Source organism: Fragaria vesca, linkage group LG1 (genome assembly GCF_000184155.1).
Source record: "Fragaria vesca subsp. vesca linkage group LG1, FraVesHawaii_1.0, whole genome shotgun sequence".
Classification (NCBI taxonomy): Eukaryota; Viridiplantae; Streptophyta; class Magnoliopsida; order Rosales; family Rosaceae; genus Fragaria; species Fragaria vesca.
Genome location: NC_020491.1, coordinates 15,188,436 through 15,206,396, shown reverse-complemented (window position 1 = coordinate 15,206,396; position 17,961 = coordinate 15,188,436). Strand labels below are relative to the sequence as shown.

Genomic DNA, 17,961 nt, shown 5'->3' with positions numbered 1-17,961 from the left:
ATCTACAGTCTCAAAAAGCTCTTACATATGTAGAGCATACAACATGTCTGAATATTTGCAGAGGACATTCACTTCTACAGCAGGGTTTGCAGAGGGGTTCACTTCTTCAGCTCCGAATTCTGTTTGCTGTTACATCCTTCGCAGAGGGGTCGCCGAGGTGCTGCTTGGTTGTTATGCCAAGTGCATTGATCTCTTGAGGGAGAAAGAGCGCGACATCTGGAATGCCATCAAGTTTGGTTCTGGTAAGACTTTATTCTCATGTCTTCTATTATGTAAATATGAAGATGATCGAATGTTGTTATTCTCTTTGTTTAATCTTGTGAGTTCTACTTCATAAAAACAATTCTGATTTGAATAGTCTCATTTGCAGTGCTGGAAAATGTCATATTCGATAAGCGTACACGAGAGGTGGATTATAATGATGGTTCTATTACTGGTAAATATCAGATGTTTGATTTTTACAACGAAAAATTACATGTGGATATTCTGATACGCTAGACAAGTGAACTGAGCTTTTTTTGTTTTGTTTTGGTTGCAGAGAATACTCGTGCAGCCTATCCCATTGAGTACATCCCAAATGCCAAGATACCATGCGTTGGTCCTCACCCAAAGAATGTGATACTTTTAGCATGTGATGCATTTGGTGTACTCCCACCTGTGAGCAAGTTAAACTTGGCACAGACCATGTGCCATTTCATCAGTGGCTATACTGCTCGGGTAATGTTTCTATTTTTCCCGATTTGCTTATGAAATAGGTTAATAAATAGAGTCTAATGAGGCTTCTTGGTAATTTATAGGTTGCTGGAACCGAAGAGGGTGTGAAGGAGCCAAGGGCAACATTCTCGGCTTGCTTTGGTGCTGCGTTTTTGATGTTGCATCCTACCAAGTATGCAGCAGTGTTGGCTGAGAAGATGCAGAAGCATGGTGCAACTGCATGGCTAGTTAACATGGGATGGTCTGGTGGAAGGTATATCATTGTAAAGTTATATCATAACAATTACAAAATTAATCTCTTTGTGAAAGTTACGCTGAACCACATATTATTCTCTCATCCAGGTATGGAACGGGAAAGCACATTAAGCTATCTTACACCCGGAAAATCATTTGTTGCCATACACTCTGGCAGCCTTTGGAATGCAAATTACAAGAATGAAGTTTTTGGACTTGAGATCCCCACTGAGATTGAGGGAGTGCCTTCAGAGATGCTGGATCCGGTGAATACTGAATACTGTAAGTAACTTGTTGGCTAACATTTTCCATCTATTCATTATATTGCTTAGTGCTGATGTTAAATCGGATTGCAGTGGTCGGACAAGAAGGCATACCAGGAAACACTTCTAAAGTTGGCTGGCCTATTCAAATCCAACTTCGAGACTTTCACCAACTACAAGATTGGCAAGGACAACAAGCTGACAGGAGACATCCTCGCTGGTCCGAATTTCTAAAAAAGTTTTAATGGTTGTGGTAGAGAATAAGATTGAGTGTAGTCTTTGTTTTTTTTTGGTGGTTGAAATAATATTCTGTTCAATAGGAGTAGTCGTTTTATTGTTGAGAGGTTGAGCAAAATGATCATATGTAGCGCAGGGCGTGTTTCTAATACATTGAAAAAATCGTTTTCTTCTTTCTTATCTCTTACCCTCGTTCAAGCCGCTACTTTAGGTTAACAAAGTAGAATAAATTGGAATACTTCAAACCCAACTTTCAGAAGTTCTATCAAAACAAAATTAAAAGGCAGGGATATATATAAGAGCCTAAAAGATTACCAAATCAATTTGCTCAAGGGGGATTTGGCAAGAGCACAATTTCACAATATCCTGCTTATTACAAGATTACAAGTTGAAAGTTTGAATTAGGGTAAAATATTGTATAATCCTGCTGGTTTAAAGTCGACATCTGTTTAGTCCCCCTTATGATTTTATTTTAATCTGAATAGTCTTTAAAGTCATGATTTTTCATCCAAATAGTCCTCAACAGATGTTGACTTCAAACCACAAGAACTAAACAAATTTCAATTCTTTGAATTATAAGGGATAGAGCCAGCATCTATATTATAGATTATAGTTGTTTGATGTCATGCCACCAAGGTCTAGAATCACATCTCAAAATAGCCTCATATGTTATTGGCCCCAATCCATCGGATGTCTGCGAAGGGTTGTAATCGGCCGTAATCTAAAAAGAAACGAACTGATGAAACCCCTAAAATCTCACAGATTGAACACCCCAACCCCAGTAGGTCATGTCCTCTTTCACTTTAGCATACGCTAATCTACAACCAGAGATTTTCGATGAGGAGTATTTCCTCATGTTACAAAGCAAAGGATATAGAATCCCGGGTATCTGTTTGGTTGCTCTACAGAATCTTTTAGCTATAAATAAATTTTGCCAAATCATGAGATTACAGTTAAGAACCTCTAACATTTCAGCATATAAGTTTCCAAGCATGACCCATAATCTCTTCGTCTATGTAAGGACGCAAAGACCACATAAGACAGTAGCTGTCTAATTCTCCTGAAGATAATTTGAGACTTAAAGCAGACACAACTCTTTCCTGCAGTGATGTGTGACATTTAGACATTTGTAAAGTCGAGACAATAATAGACAAATGATGGGGAATATTGGCAGGTAGTTTATACCTGCATCATATATTCTTGCGTGACCATACTATAAATGACTGCCATCAGGACAGCATAATCAGAAACTTCATTTCTTCTGGGACAAGGCAAGGCAAATTCCTCCTACATAAGATGTTATGTTGGTATTTTGATGTTTTACATATACATGTCTGAACTAAGAACGAAATAATTCAGACCATCTATCATTAAGCAAGGGAAAAGGGATAGAACTTGAGAATACTAAAAGTTCAGTCAAACTATGTTGAACTCAAAATATATGATAGACCCTAGTATTAAATAGCTATAATAGAACTCCGTCTGACCAAAGCACCGAACTATGGCCAATTTCTTTGGATTCAACCTCATTAACTATTTCAAGAGAAGGAAAGGACTTTCTCTACAGACAAACTCCTTATGCAGCAGTGTTTGCTTTTAGGCATGTATAGGGGATCTGAGCTTATGAATAGAAATAAATATAAAGAGATGCTATGCAAAATTTCTCATACTGTGCGCAGATTCATTTTTTAACTAAAGTCCAAGCAAATAATTATTTGAGGATCAGAACTGAAAGTACTCATAGCATTGACATAGGCCTTCAAAAATAAAAGGAGGAAGGATACCTTGTCATTGATACAGGCTTGTTCATTCAACCTTTCACCCAAATTGTCATCCTGGAACAAGGATATATCTTGCATTGCACCCCTTACATCTTCCAGTAGGCATTCCAGTTCGTTAAGTATACATTTTCCTATTCCACAAGTAGGCCAAGTGTGAAAATGCAACAAGTAAGAGAATGTGCCAACATCTAAGTAGAATGAACAACCCAATTTTACAGAAAGATATAACAATTTTGATGTAAAGGCATCAGATCTCATTTTCCCTTTTGAACAAGAATACTTATCTGATATACCGAATAAACAGATAGTGATAAATCTGGGGAAGAGATATTACCTTTACGTATATGGTCATGAAGTCCAAGTTGGCATGATTGCACTTCTATATCCACATTTCACCAAGTAAAAAATACATTGTGTTCAGACCAAAACATATCAGAAATTTGCATCACTCAAGTAAAGAGACAAAATTACGAGTCGTACTAATGCATGGAAAGTAGGATAGTAGGTGAAAATTGGAAAACTGATAAAGTAGTATGGGTTTCACATCCAAAACCAATTGACAATGGGTGAAGTGGCCCAAACCCTTATAAACCACAGGCAAGGTCCCATTTTCCCGATGTGGGATTTATATCTCAACACGCCCCCGCACGTGTGGTGAATTTTCAAGCCTAACATGTGGACAATATTTGGGGTGACGTGGAGTTCGTGTGGCCGTTACGCATTCACACGTGGACGTGGGTAACCCGCTTTGATACCATGATAAAGTAGTTTGGGTTTCACATCCAAAACCAATTGGCAATGGGTGGAGTGTCCCAAACTGGAATCTTAAACCACATGCAAGATCCCATTTTTCTGATGTGAGATTTATATCTCAACAAAAACTAGCCAAAAACAGGGCAATAATTAGATATTGATAGGTGCGTCGGTCATTATAGACCAATTGTCTAAAAAACAAGGTCATAATGGACTGAAGTACGTCTGGAGAAGGTAGCAATAGTAAGAAACTGTCAGAGTTAACAGAGTCAAACAGAGAAAAAGAAAATCTTAAACAACATTTCAATTGTAGAGTAGGTTATCAACAGATAACATATTGAATGCAGAATTGAGATAAAATTATATTTTGAACTGTATAGACTAGTTGGAAATTTGGAATAAGGCTGACTAGGAAGGCATCAAATTATATGATATAGAACCCAACGACCAAAAAGATCTGCACTTACACTTGGTTATATTGTGCCTGCCATCATCAGTGTTGATACATCCAGCTTCAATGTATGATTTAACCCTCTTTGTTTCGTTAGATTGGATTATGTTTTTAACCAACTGAGATGTTTTATCGATCGGCGGCCGTCGAAGAAACTCTAGAAAAGGTAAATTTCAATCAGGAAAATGGAGAGAAACATCACACCAGTGCAAATAAAAAATAAAAAATACAAATAAAAAAAGAAAAAAGAAAAAAGAACACCTACCCAGTGCATGCTGAAAACCATTGAGAAATGTGCTTCCCATGGGCACCAATTCCTCAAACTTGGCAATCCTATCACAGTGAAGGTAAAACATTACCCAGGTATAAACACAAAAACACACCAAAATGTTCCCGAAAATCAATTTCTCATAGTAGAGCTCAACATAGTAGCAGAGCTAAGCAAATACCCGGCCATAAAATCCTTGAACAAGCTGAAAACCTTGTCCTCCAATTCAGAATCCGACATCTGCAAAGAGAATTTGTACAAGTTTCCTCAATGTCAGTATAACTTCTGAAAAGCCCCAACCCCACCAATCCAATAACACTTCCACTCAACCTTAACAGCAAGAACTGCACATTGGGAGGGGATAAACCTTAAACCAAAAATACACACACTCTCACTGATTAAATTTTGTCTAATACTCTCGGAACATGATTCTGAAAAGCTTAGAATTAACACAGAAACCCAGGACAAACAAGAGTTCCTATACACCCCCAGTAGTTGAATATTTTGATATCCCAATTCAAGCATTAACATCAATAAACGAAGAATATGAATAACACCAATCAATTGCTGCTAATGGGCATTGTTGGAAACTAATTCTTATCATCAAATTCGCAACTTTGGATCTTCAATTCTGAATCTTTAAAACTAAACTGTGAATCGGAACCCCTAAACAAATAAGCAACTTAAACCCTTGAAGCTGGAATCTTAAACCCTTGAACAGCAAAACAGTAAATTAAAACTAATTTTTGGATAAAGAAAACAACTTTGGTAAGTAGATAGTTATGTATGCTATATAATCCTAGTTATGACACATCAAATCATATTTCTCTTCTGTAGCTTACCGGATAAGGTATGTAGAATTCAAACATTGCTGTAAGTTTATTAGATAGTTATGTATGCTATATAGTCCTAGTTATATCTTGGCTCAACATCATATCATTTGTTCTATTCAGCTGTAGTTGTACTGAATCAGACATAAAGATGCATCGAAAGAGAAAGAGGGAAGGACCTGGTGTTGAAGTTCAGGACTGAATTGGGGATGGTGGCATGAGAGTGCAGGTTTCGTCGGACAAGAAGAAGAGCCAGGGAGCGATAGGGTTCGATGCCGCCGTATGTGTGTATCGATTTTGGGGCACACAGTGTGAAGAAGACACTCTTCTTCTTCTTCTCATCAAAAAAGAAGTACAGGTGAGTATTTCCCAATTCAAGATTGAAAAACTAAAGAGAAACAATGAATGGGAGTTAGGAATTTGATACCTGGGCTCTTAAGTTCTTCTTCTCAAAAAAGAAGTATAGGTGAGTATTTCCCAATTCAAGATTGAAAAACTAAAGAGAAACAATGAATGGGAGTTAGGAATTTGATACCTGGGCTCTTAAGTTGATTGAAGAACAGGGAAGAGGGACAAATGAGAAGAGAAGAACTAAGAGCACCCAAGAGAAGAGAGGCCAAGGGAACTTAACTAACTTGCTTTTATTTATTCCATGTGCAAGTATTAAGCATAAAAAAGATATAAATGACCTGCCTCAGTTGCTTATGTACTCGTTGCAGGCAAATAATGAAAGTGAGTTTAGCATATAAATTGTCGTCCATTGTTTGTTAGGAGTTCAACATAGATATGAACCGGAATTGATTTAGAGATTGTTCAACATAGATATGAACCGGAATTGATTTAGAGATTTTAGATTCCGGTAAGTAATTTGACTCTGATTTGGATTTGAATTTTGTTTATGAAGACACTGTTGAAGTAGGCTGGCTAGAGCGTACCAGCTTTGAGGCTTTCTTAGACTGCAACATTTACAAACATATTTTATGCCACAATAGGCAGTGTCTTAAACCAATGACCCTAAGTGTTAATACAAGAGTGCCTTAAAGAGAACAAAAGATTTAAATCAGTTCAAGTTTCTTCTTTGCGTGTTAGTTGTTATTTGGTATTTGAAATCATGGCATGCTCGCAGCTAGAGAAAAGGGATTGACATGATCAGGTCACTAAATCCCTAATAAAAGCAGTGAAGCTACAAATATCAGAGACTATGTCCTACCCCCCTCTAAACTACAATACACGGATCAATCCTTTTCAGTTCCAGAAGCGAAAAGGAAAAACATGACATATAAGAATATCAGTCTCCACATTCATAAACCATGCTTGTTAAGAATCTTTGAACAAGATAGATCCACTAATCCTCGCAGCTAACCTGTTTAGCAACCCTAGTATATTTCCTTAGTTTTATGATTACTACACTGTTCAAACTGTAAGAACAAACTACAGATAGCATTCTCTTGAGCTTCACTCCTCTTATATTCCTAATCCTAATCCTAATGTATGAGATTTCAACACAAACGAATTCAGAATCTCGTTCTCGGTTATTTTTTTGTTCTACAGATTTTGAAGCGATGTATATGAAATCTCAGCATCGAAAACAAACTCAATCTCGATTCAAAAATCACAGAACGAAAACAAATCATCTTCTATATATAAACTTTATTGAAACTCGAATCAAGGTTGAAAAATTACCGTCAGAGAAAATCTAGATTCGAATCCTGGCCTTTCAGTGAGAACCACACCAAGCGCTGCGAGAGCACGGCGGCGAAAGACGGAGAGTTGAGATCGGTGGAGGAGAGAGAGAGAGAGAGAGAGATTCTGTAGCTAGTGAGACGAACAGTCTATCTCCGTGTAGTCTGAATCTTAACCCAATTCTCAATCCGACAATCACTCACGCTAACAAAAATTTAAATTTTTGTTTTTAAAAGAAACAATTTAACTATTCAAAATAAAGAACATAAGGACACAAACGACATTTCCTACACATAAGTCCAGAAGGATTGAGAAACACAACACTTCTCACTTCATCTCAACTCAACGCCTTCTGTGTTAAAAAAAATGAAAAGTCTTGGTCTCGCTAAACAGGTACAAAGAATTTAATTTCCCAAAGACAAAATACAAAATAACCCAAGACCCAAAGTATATAGTTCCAGAAGGAAAGCTTTGTGTATAAAAGGAATTAAAATTCCATTACCAAATATATAATAAAATCCATATTTAATGGAAATAAAAGCGAAATTGGAAATGTCCAAATAATGCAAAACTACTCGTTTTACACTTTACAGTAACCGACGAGGTGCTAAAGTAGGCACGGTCGAAACCCCCAACCGAGTTTAGGGTTGCTCTTCAAGACTCTCCTCTCGATTCTCATCGCTTCGTCTTCGTTGAACAATTGCCCTCTATCGATTGCCTCGGGTGTGAAATCGGAGCCGGATAAGATTAGGGTTTGGGATTTGAGCCATCGGTTATTACGAGGCTTCGCGATTCGCTGCGAGACGACTTCTTTCTGGTGAGTAATTTTGATTGTGTAAATCAGATTTGTCAAATTGGTTTATGAGTTTTTTTCTTTTGGGGTTTCAGTGATTGGAGGTTTGGGTTTGGGATTGGAAGGAAAAATGTTGAAATTTGGGGATAAATGCGATACGGGTTTGATTTGATGGTTGAAAAAATTTGGGGGTTTTGCTTGGAATTTATAGAATCGACGGAAATTTTTTATTTTTGAGGTTTAATTTGAGTTCTTGGCGATTTCCAGGTATACCCAGAATTTGTAATGGGCTATGAATCATATGATAGACAGGTATGGAAATTTTCAATCTTGTGCTATCTGATCATTGTTTATAAGTCGGTTATTGTGGTTTTTCTATGACAGAAATAAGGATTTACTGGTGGTTTTTTTGATGCAGAGACACGATCGACGAGTTGAGGAGTATGATGATTATGAGTATGAGGGGGATGGATATGGGTACGAGGAGGAAGGGGATGAGTATGAAGATGAAGAAGAAGAAGAAGAAGAAGAAGAGGAAGATGCTCCAAGACCTACCAAGGAAGCATTGGAGTTTCTTGAGTTGAGACAACGGTTGAAAGAACAGATACGGAGGGATATGAAGAGGAAGGAAGGTGGTCGGGGCAACTCCGATGATAGGAAGAAGCTCCCCTATGATAAGAGGTGAAAAAAGTTTTACCAACTTTGTTCATTACTAAATTCTTTAGGTCTTTTAAACTGTTGCTGGTACTTTTACTTTGTTTCGTGAAAGTTCATATGCATTATGATGTAACAAGTAATGGCTCTGAAATTGTTTGTGAACTCATGTCTGCTTATCCTGCAGTTTTGGATCATTCTTTGGCCCTTCTCAACCAGTTATCGCTGATAGAGTAATCCAAGAAAGCAAGTCGTTATTGGAAACCCGGCATCTGGCATCTAGGGCCACAAACTCTGTCCATCCTGTATGTACTGTTATATCTTTCTTTTGGGATAGATTGTAGCATTATATTCTTTCTGGTCTTTTTAGGATAGCCACGTATATGCTTCTTGTTGCTTTTCGATTTACTCTTTTGATGGTTGCATCATGTAAACCTGTTTATGTGGTACATTTTCATCGGTGAAAATGGAGGACCAAGTCTAGATCAGTGGGATTTGCTTAACATGTTTTTATCTGTGTTTTTCTTTTTATGAGTATTTTGGAGGAAAATAAGGTTTTTCAAAGGATTTGTTTTCTTGCATGTATATGAATACTTTTCTTTATTTTTGTTATATTCGCATTTTAACTTTTTCGCTTGTCTTTGTAGAACAAGAAGAACTCTGGGTCTACCTCTTCTGGCTCTAAACCTGTTGCACATACCCAGAAACCCAATGTCATTAATGAGGTATGGGAGCACATTGATTTTATTTTGTATCTTAAAGTTCATTTTCATGAGCTTAATACATTTTCTGGTATTTGCAGCAAAAAAATATAGTCCAAAAGCGTAAGGATACTAGAGATTACGCATTTTTATTTTCTGAAGATGCGGAGCTTCCTGCTCCTGCAAAGGATCGTCCCCCTCGAAGTGACTCTGCTCCAACATCTGGTAGTTGCTTATCTTCTACGTTACTTTTTATCTGTGGTGTTAAACACCTCTGTTTCCCATCAAGGATCTTATACAGATTTTTTTTTTTTTTTTTTTTTTTTTTTTGGCTGATGTGAAGAGGTGCGATCAAGTCAAACAGTGATGAAAAGTAAACAACCTTTGGTAAATAATAGTAGACCTCTCCATGGCGGTCAGGATAATGGTAGATCTATTCATGGTCGTGATAGTGGTAGACCTGTTCAAGGCAGTCGTGACAATGGTAGGCCTGTTCATGGCAGTCGTGACAATAGGGCCGTTCATGGCAGTCATGACAATGGTAGGCCTGTTCATGGCAGTCGTGATAGTGGGAGGCCTGTTCAAGGCAGTCGTGACAGTGGGAGGCCTGTTCAAGGCAGTCGTGACAGTGGGAGGCCTGTTCAAGGCAGTCGTGACAGTGGGAGGCCTGTTCAAGGCAGTCGTGAAAATGGGAGGCCAGTTCATGGAAGTCATGACAATGGGAGACCTGTTATGTCTGGTCATGATGAAAGGAAAGCAATTCCTACAAATGGACATATGCATTCTAAAGTTGGGTCCAATAGGCCGAGTTCTGCCAGTAGCAGACCTGGCTCAACATCAATGGACTCTAGAAAACAACTGGGTAGCAACAACGCTAATGGCCCTGGACGGCCCCTCGTGCCAAAAGGTCTCCCTTCAAAGATGCCGGCCTCTACCTTAGAGAGGAGGGTTTCTGCACCTGGTTTGAAGAATAACATGTCTTCATTGCAGAAAGCACCCTCTTCAAAGTCGCAGTCTTCTCTTCTGAAGCAGCCACTACAGCAAAGAAAGGATGTACGAGAACCTTATAAGCCCAGTATGTTATCAAAACAGTCCACAGGATTATCAAAACATCAGGTCAGAATTTCCTCAGCTGCTACATATATGCTTTTGTTTGCATGGTCAATGTTATACATGCTTTAGCTGACTTCCAAGGGTTTTAGCAGATCCACAAGCCGCAAATGCATAAGCAAGTCCCATCACGTCCTATGTCACAAGAGTATCGTCCCAAAAAAAGGCCTGCAAGTGGGTTTGCAGACGATGAGTATGACCCTGAGGATGGGGATATTAGTAGTATGATCAGAAACATGTTTGGGTAAGAAGTTAATTGTTGTTGTTTTATTATTATTCTTATTATTACCCAACTACATAATTTCAAGTTGAATGATTTCTACATAATTTCTAAGTTAAATGATTTGTAATCTGAATATGTTGCAGTTACAATCCAAATAAATTTGCTGATGACGATGATGTCAGTGACATGGAGGCAGGATTTGAAGATATTCAGAGGGAGGAGAGGAGAAGGTAAGCAGCTTGTTCCTGTTAATATTTTGTTGTTTAATGACTCCAATTCTCCGTTTCAATTCAAAAGGAGCTGCCATTTTCCAATTGGATTTTCTGTTGACCTTGTATTATGTATTACTGTGGTGTAGTGCAAAAATTGCAAGAATGGAGGATGAAGAACAAGCTAGGTTGATAGAAGAAGAAGAAAGGAGGGAACGTTTGGCCGCCAAGATGAGAAAACAGAAGAAGCTGAAGCGGTAGCGACCATAGGGAAGGCAAATTTGCCTCACCTGATAAATTGTTTGGTCACCAACTAAGTCACCCACCCTCGCGCCGAAGTGGAGTCGACTCTGATTTGACTAATTATTCAGTAGATGTAGGTTTACTTGCATTGTTAATTCAAATGTAATTTTGGTGAATAATGTCAAATATAAGAAGTTTTGGGTTTTGTTGGAGTGGTATTTCGTTTTGCAATTTGCCCTTTTGCCCAAAATACCTTATCCTACATGTATACCAAAAAGATCAGATTGCCTTGATGGAGAAGATAATGTGGTTAAAAGGTACTGTAGCCTTGCAAAAGTATATTAGTTGTGTAAATTGTATTCAAAATTGAATGGCAAATGGTTCCTAATTTTCTTCTTCCATTTTTTGTTTTTTTCATGGAAAATTACAAAGAATTGTGGGTTATTCTTGGTTACATATCACTAGCTGCTCTAACTGAAGTAAGTTGGACCCGTTGGAATGGACTTGTGTGTTTACTTGGTTTTCAAGCTATTCTTCTCCAAAGGTGTTAGAAAAAAAGAAAAAGAAAAACAAGGAAAAAATAAGAAAAAGAGAACAGAAATAGGTAAATGTTTGTAAAAAAGGTAAAAGGTAAATATGGATGAGATGGAAGGTAAATGTTGAGTTAGCGGTGAATATAATCATTTTCAATTTCCAAGAGAAATGGAAGTCAAATATTAGTTACAGCCTCTCGTGAAGTGACACCTGAAGCTTTCCGGAGAAGAAGCATGAAGGCGGCGTTGTTGAGCACGGCGATTCCTTGGCAGCCTCAGCTGCACCTTAAGCCTCTCAAACCCGCCGGAGCTCCTCTTTGCTGCTCCAAGGTTAACGGAGCCTCCTTCTCCTCCTCACAAATCAAGTGAGCTTTCTGCGATCGCATTTCTAGTTTCAATTCTCTCTCGTTTCTAGTTTTCTCTGAGTAACTGCGTTGATTTTTTCAGGTTACAAGCCGGCGAAGACGCTGAGGTGCCTCGGTCTCCGATTCAGGTACTGGAAATTTGGACTAGTGATTGAAGCGATGCGTTTTACTGACGGTTTTTGTTGTTTCTGTGTGGAATTTGAAGCCGGAGGGAGCTAAGGAGACTGACATTTGGCGGCTCTTCAGAGAAGCTCAGAAGAGTGAGTCATGAGCTTTGTGGTTTTGAATTTGCATTTTTGATTCTGATTCAATATTTTCGGTTTGGATATATAGATATTCTGCATTTGAATCAGCACCGGCTTAAGGCTGTGGAGGATCTTAACAAGACAAACAGTGAGAAGCAGCTGCTGGTTGATAAGATTGAGCAGCTGGAGCTCGAAAAGCAGCAGGCTTCTGTTGCAAAACCTCCAGGTATTTGATTCCTCTGATGCTTTTAGTTCAATTCAATTTGATGTTTCAGTTCGTCCTGTTTGCTTGCCTGCATTTTAGTATCTTAAGCTCTAATTGCAACAAATTGATTCTTATAAACTTGTAATACTATAATGTGGTTTCTAATACAGTAAAGCTTACAAGTTGCATCTCTGCTGCAATGGTTTATTGGAAACTTTAATCTTTCCACCCCCCAGGCAGAAAATTCAGTTGGAAGAGTAAATTTGGAGCGCATTGAAAATGAGAGCTAACTATAACGGCCACTTCATTAAAACTAAAATATCAAGGGGATACGTAGAACTAACAAGAAACTATAGGGTGACTGACATTCAAATTTTTATGCTATTATGGTATCTTTTATATATTCACTTGACTGAAGGAAAACAAATATTAGATGAGGGTCATAGCGTTACAGTCTTTCTATTGTGTCTTGTAAACCAGATAGACTCTCAAGTTGTTGGGAAGTACTCCTCCGGATAGACTCAATGGTCCTTACTGGAATGATTGCTGCTGGGGAGGCATCTGATTTGAGAAGGCTGGTCATGGATAATAAAGAAAGTCTAGCTGAAGTATTTAATGGCACCTTGCAAAAGACAGAGGGCCAGCTTCTAGCAGAACTCAGACACTTCTATGCAAGAAGTAGAAGGTATAGTGCTCTTGTGTAAAATATGGAATTACTGAAGCATGTTAGGTTTTGTTTCATGATTTTGATTTCACTCAATGAATGGGATTTTATGCGTAAGTGGGAATTCTCAATTGTGTATCTTGAGGCATCCATGTCTTTTTCCTTATTCATTTTGCCACCATTTATCTTAAAGCAATTAATGATGTTGTCAATTTCATATTTCTTATTATCAGGAATGGCTTTCACATTGTGCACATATGTACGGAAATGGAACCATTGGTTTCTGTTGGATCTTTGGCATCATATGTGACAGGCTTGTCTCGTGCACTACAGAGAAAGGGGCATTTGGTGGAGGTGATACTTCCAAAGTAAATTTTTTCCTCCTTTTCATTTCATCTTTACTCAGATTGAAACATCTAGTTCTCATTTTATATATTAGAGGAGAGAAGAGGACAATTTCGTATGTGACTTCTATATCAGTTATCATGTACCCCATATAAAGTATCTATTAAACGTTATCATCCTTACTGTACAAATTGATTCGCTAGTTGAATATCTGTACTAGGTATTCAAGCCTGGACCTAGATGAAGTACATGGGCTACAGGAAATTGAGGCAGAGTCTTTTTCATATTTCAATGGTCAACTTCATGGAAACAGAATTTGGACGGGGTAAGTTTCTGTTGCTTAGCTCCAATGAACCCAATTGTGAACTTCAACAACCTCTTTCATTGGTTATGGACTAAAAGTAAGGACCCTTGTCAGTATGGTTCTATTGTTGAGACACTTTAATTGTCCTCACTTTAAATACTCATTGTACAGTGTTGTCTATGGCATTGGAGTTACCTTAATTCAACCTCTAGAGTATTCTGAGTTTTTCAATCGTGAAAAGGTCTATGGCTACTCAGATGACTTTGAAAGGTCAGTGGAATCTATATTCAATCATATTTCTTAATCAATGAGGTTGACTTCAGGTTTTCTTTGATGTCATGCATGTTTAACAAAAAGAAAAGACTCAAATTTGAAAATAAGATATTCTAAAGTAAAACATACTGATACTTGTAATAAAATCCAACTCGGATATGAAATTCGAGTTTATGACAATTATCTGTGGGTTGTAACTTCTTAACCACTGCAGATTTCTCTTGGGCTCCTAGCTCTTTTTGTACAAGAATCTCTGACACCTTTAATTCTAATACGGTTTCTAGCATTCCTTTACTTTTTATTCTATGATGATTAATCTGATTTGATGCATTCAGGTTTACCTATTTCTCTCGTGCTTCATTAGATTATATTGTAAAGTGCGGAAAGCAGCCTGATGTGATACATATCCACAACTGGGAGACTGCTATTATTGGGCCACTTTTCTGGGATATTTTTGCTAAACAGGTACAACTTACAACTGCATTTCTTCAGGATACTTTTTCTTTTTCTGAGCACTTCCTTAAGATATAGATATGCATATAGATATGCATGCCAAAGCATTTCGTTAAACATGGGTCAAATAACTGATAGCGAAAACATGTTCAGGTTCTGGTTTTGCTCACATGGGAAATGGGTCGATTTGTTTTAACATCCTTTACCTAATTTTGTTTCTCCACCACTTCTGTTTACTGATTAGAAAAATTATCTTTTTCCACACTTTAGCTTTTTCCACAGAGAATTATTTCCAGCATGTAATTGCCTTTCTCCATATATATAGGGACTTGAAGGTACAAGAATCCTATTGACATGCCATGACCTGAATTCACAGGCAAGTAGCTCTGTAGTCCTTTTCTGCTTTTACATATTCTTCTGGATAATTGATTATGGCCCCTCTTGTACTTCTATAGTGTCTCGAGCATCCGGATAAACTAGCATTATGCGGACTTGATCCTTCTTCACTTCACCGTCCTGATCGCTTGCAAGATAATACCAAGTCACATTTGGTTAATATTTTGAAGGTAAATATGATAGACGATGATCTCTCTTCTCTACATTAGTATGATATTTTTATATTGGTTAATCCTTTCTTAACCTATGCCTTCTCAGTATGGTTCTAGCGCATGAGATATCTGTTGGCCCTTTATATGACCTTTCAACATCTACAGAATACACTAATCTCAGTTATAAGTATGAGTTGAATACAGTCAACTTCTCAAACATGGATATTATGCATAGACAACGAAGTCACGTGCAGATTTTCTAGTTCGCATGGCTTTGTCTCTTTTTTGTTCAGTCAAGTTTTTTATTTGGTTCCACTAGGTTTTCTAGTATGTAACGCTTGGGTTTGGGGCAAGCACAAAATCAAAGAGTAAACAAAAAAAAAAAATGGAGGTACTGCCATGCTGTCTTGGTTTACCTCCTTCCTCAATTTTGCTTAGAACTGTATACCATGCTGCAAATTCTCTTTCCCTCTTTTGTTAAAAGTTTTAGTTTCCTTGTATGCGCAACATGCCTTAAGGTTTTACTTTTTGCAGGGTGGAGTTGTTTACTCTAATAAAGTTGCCATAATGTCATCCATACTATCAAAAGGCAGGGTTATACATAATCTGAGTCATGGATTGGACCCTACCTTAAACATTCACAAGTAGGTCCATCAAACTCTTGTGCAGGTTTTAGCATATATTATTTCATTTTATTGTATTTTATTTAAGTATCTTATTGAAAGCATAGCTAACCGTTTTGTTTTCACTTTCTTCAGGAACAAATTGATTGTTTCTCCTTGTGGATTTGACAATTCCACCTGGGATCCATCCAAGGACAACTTTATTCCCCGAAATTTCAGTGTTGAAGATATGGAAGGGAAAACAGTTTGCAAAGCTGCATTGCAGCAGCACCTTGGGTTATCTGAGCATGCTTCTTCCATTCTTGTATGTTTGCACCTCAAGTTATCTAAGCTAGTTTTTTGGTAAACTGACACTTAATTTGTTAGACCATAGGAAACTATAAAGTAAAGAAGTTGCTTTGTGGATGAAAAGTAATGATCTTTGGATAATATGTGGGCTTTCCTTTACCCTGAGAAACATTGAGCAGTTGTCAAAGCGGAGCTTATACACAAAGGGTTCATAAAAGCAGTACAAATAGAAACCCTGATATATGCATCTGAAAGCAATGTCCTCAAGTATTAGACATTTGTTAATACATTTATGAGGGAATAACTTATTCTAGATAAAAGCAGTACTTATTGAAAGCGAGTCCTGTGGTACTAAGTATTTTGTATAAACATTCCTCTGGGATGGGCAAATTTTTTGAGATCTTGGAAGACATTAAATTTTCTGGCATCATATAGAATTCTTTTTCACTTTAACATCTTTCCATATGTCAATTGGTTAACCTTAATCATCTCCAAACTGCTAATTTATGAATACTATTCTATTAGATTGGATGCATTGTGTCAGAAGTATTCGATGTTGATCTGGAGAACCTGTGGGCAGCAATCATGAAAGCTAGTAAGACTGATGTACAGGTGCTACTTTTCTCCATATTATTTTTCTTTTCTATAAGGAAGATCATTTGATGTAGCAAAGGTAATTTCAGAATGAATAGAAAATTGTTGTTGATGTGCTTGATAGTGAGGGATGAAGCTACTTCATTTTATAAAAGTTTCTTTAGATTTCTTGTTGATGGGATTTCTTACTGTTTTCATACAGTTTGTCATCATGGGTACTAGCAAAATATCAAGTATACACAAGCTTGGATCGTTGCAGGAATCACTGAAGGTATAGACGAGAGTAGCTCTTTTTGGCATTACTGGATACAACTGTATGAACATACTGGATGTCACATTTGTGGTACTGAAAAAGGATTATAGAATATTGGAATATCATTAGATCTTTTTGTTTTGGGACAAGTTTCTACAAATTTCAAACTAATTGGCTAATATATTTAATAAGTGGTAGGGCATTTCTCTGATGTCAAAATATAGGCGGCTTTTATGATTAACCTCTTCACCACTTAATATTGAACTTACTGTATATTGTGTGTCTATGGCTGCAGGATGAACATGTGAAATTTGTAAATGATTCTGATGAAACAATAACACATTTGGTTTTTGCCGGATCTGATATTATCTTGTGCCAATCTTTTCATGATCCTGTTCTCCAAGTTCCAGTTAGCTCTCTCTCTCTCTCTCTCTCTCTCATCACTTATTTGATGTCCATACTCATTATTGTCCCAATTTATGTAGCTAAAAGCTTTAAAGTACGGAACTGCTCCAATTGCATTAAACTCCTCCCATGACAACTTTAGGTAATTCTCTTCTTCAGAATGAGAACTTTGTGTCACATGTATTGTTAGCACTATTTTCTCTTAAAGGAAGATCATATATATCTCCGTTCGCAATATCTTGTAACAGGAACTTCGCAGAACATGACTATGAGACTACTAATTTCTCACGTTTCGTCAGCTCTACATTTGGAAATATGTCTATAAGCGAAGCGCTGAATGAGATGGTATGCATTTTTTTAAATATTCATAATTGCTTCTCTAATTAAAAAATTACTATCTAAAGTGCAAAAACCTTTGAAACCTTTTCTCTATATTTGAAGAAAAACCACCCCTGGAAGTGGAAGAGAAAGATACTGGACGCCATGGAAATGGACTTCTCGTGGGATGCCGAGTGCTGTGACATCCATACTTCTGCTTACACATCTCTAAAGAAACTGTGAAGCTTCTTTAATCCTACATCAATCCCTCACATTCGACCAATTTTGGGAAAGCGAAGTTGTATACAGTAGTTGTATGTAAGAACTTCTCGTATATATTTGTGTTTGTGCTTTCATAGTACAGTATGTGTATGTAGGTTGTAAATAACTAGCCTGAG

At 37.4% G+C, this 17,961-nt stretch overlaps 3 protein-coding genes and 1 pseudogene across 4 annotated transcripts; 3 read left to right on the top strand and 1 right to left on the bottom strand.

The window, feature by feature from the left end:
* The first annotated feature begins 43 nt into the window (after positions 1–43).
* Positions 44–2,234, top strand: LOC101305517 (annotated as a pseudogene). The gene is made up of 6 exons (XR_183853.1): positions 44–242; positions 371–436; positions 539–717; positions 798–967; positions 1,057–1,241; positions 1,305–2,234. The product of XR_183853.1 is annotated as a phosphoenolpyruvate carboxykinase [ATP] 1-like (transcript).
* On the bottom strand, positions 1,677–7,391 carry LOC101304225. Its single transcript, XM_004288258.1, has 8 exons — positions 7,215–7,391; positions 4,883–4,941; positions 4,699–4,766; positions 4,450–4,590; positions 3,564–3,605; positions 3,233–3,360; positions 2,634–2,735; positions 1,677–2,548 (listed from the first exon to the last, which is right to left on the bottom strand). Exons 2-8 carry the CDS (start codon positions 4,939–4,941, stop codon positions 2,420–2,422), a joined length of 669 nt encoding a protein of 222 aa, XP_004288306.1. The 5' UTR covers positions 7,215–7,391; the 3' UTR covers positions 1,677–2,419.
* A 385-nt stretch (positions 7,392–7,776) lies between these two features.
* Positions 7,777–11,532, top strand: LOC101303938. Its single transcript, XM_004288257.1, has 10 exons — positions 7,777–8,031; positions 8,275–8,319; positions 8,426–8,688; positions 8,849–8,966; positions 9,309–9,386; positions 9,464–9,587; positions 9,706–10,478; positions 10,568–10,716; positions 10,839–10,925; positions 11,054–11,532. The coding sequence occupies exons 2-10, from the start codon at positions 8,293–8,295 to the stop codon at positions 11,163–11,165; spliced, it is 1,731 nt and encodes a 576-aa protein (XP_004288305.1). The 5' UTR covers positions 7,777–8,031; positions 8,275–8,292; the 3' UTR covers positions 11,166–11,532.
* A 348-nt stretch (positions 11,533–11,880) lies between these two features.
* On the top strand, positions 11,881–17,941 carry LOC101303647 (probable starch synthase 4, chloroplastic/amyloplastic-like). Its single transcript, XM_004288256.1, has 19 exons — positions 11,881–12,045; positions 12,128–12,173; positions 12,251–12,305; positions 12,379–12,516; positions 12,976–13,180; positions 13,393–13,527; positions 13,725–13,829; positions 13,980–14,078; positions 14,417–14,546; positions 14,860–14,910; positions 14,990–15,100; positions 15,617–15,726; positions 15,841–16,009; positions 16,519–16,605; positions 16,790–16,858; positions 17,136–17,249; positions 17,326–17,387; positions 17,494–17,590; positions 17,687–17,941. Exons 1-19 carry the CDS (start codon positions 11,915–11,917, stop codon positions 17,804–17,806), a joined length of 2,034 nt encoding a protein of 677 aa, XP_004288304.1. The 5' UTR covers positions 11,881–11,914; the 3' UTR covers positions 17,807–17,941.
* Positions 17,942–17,961: the final 20 nt, after the last annotated feature.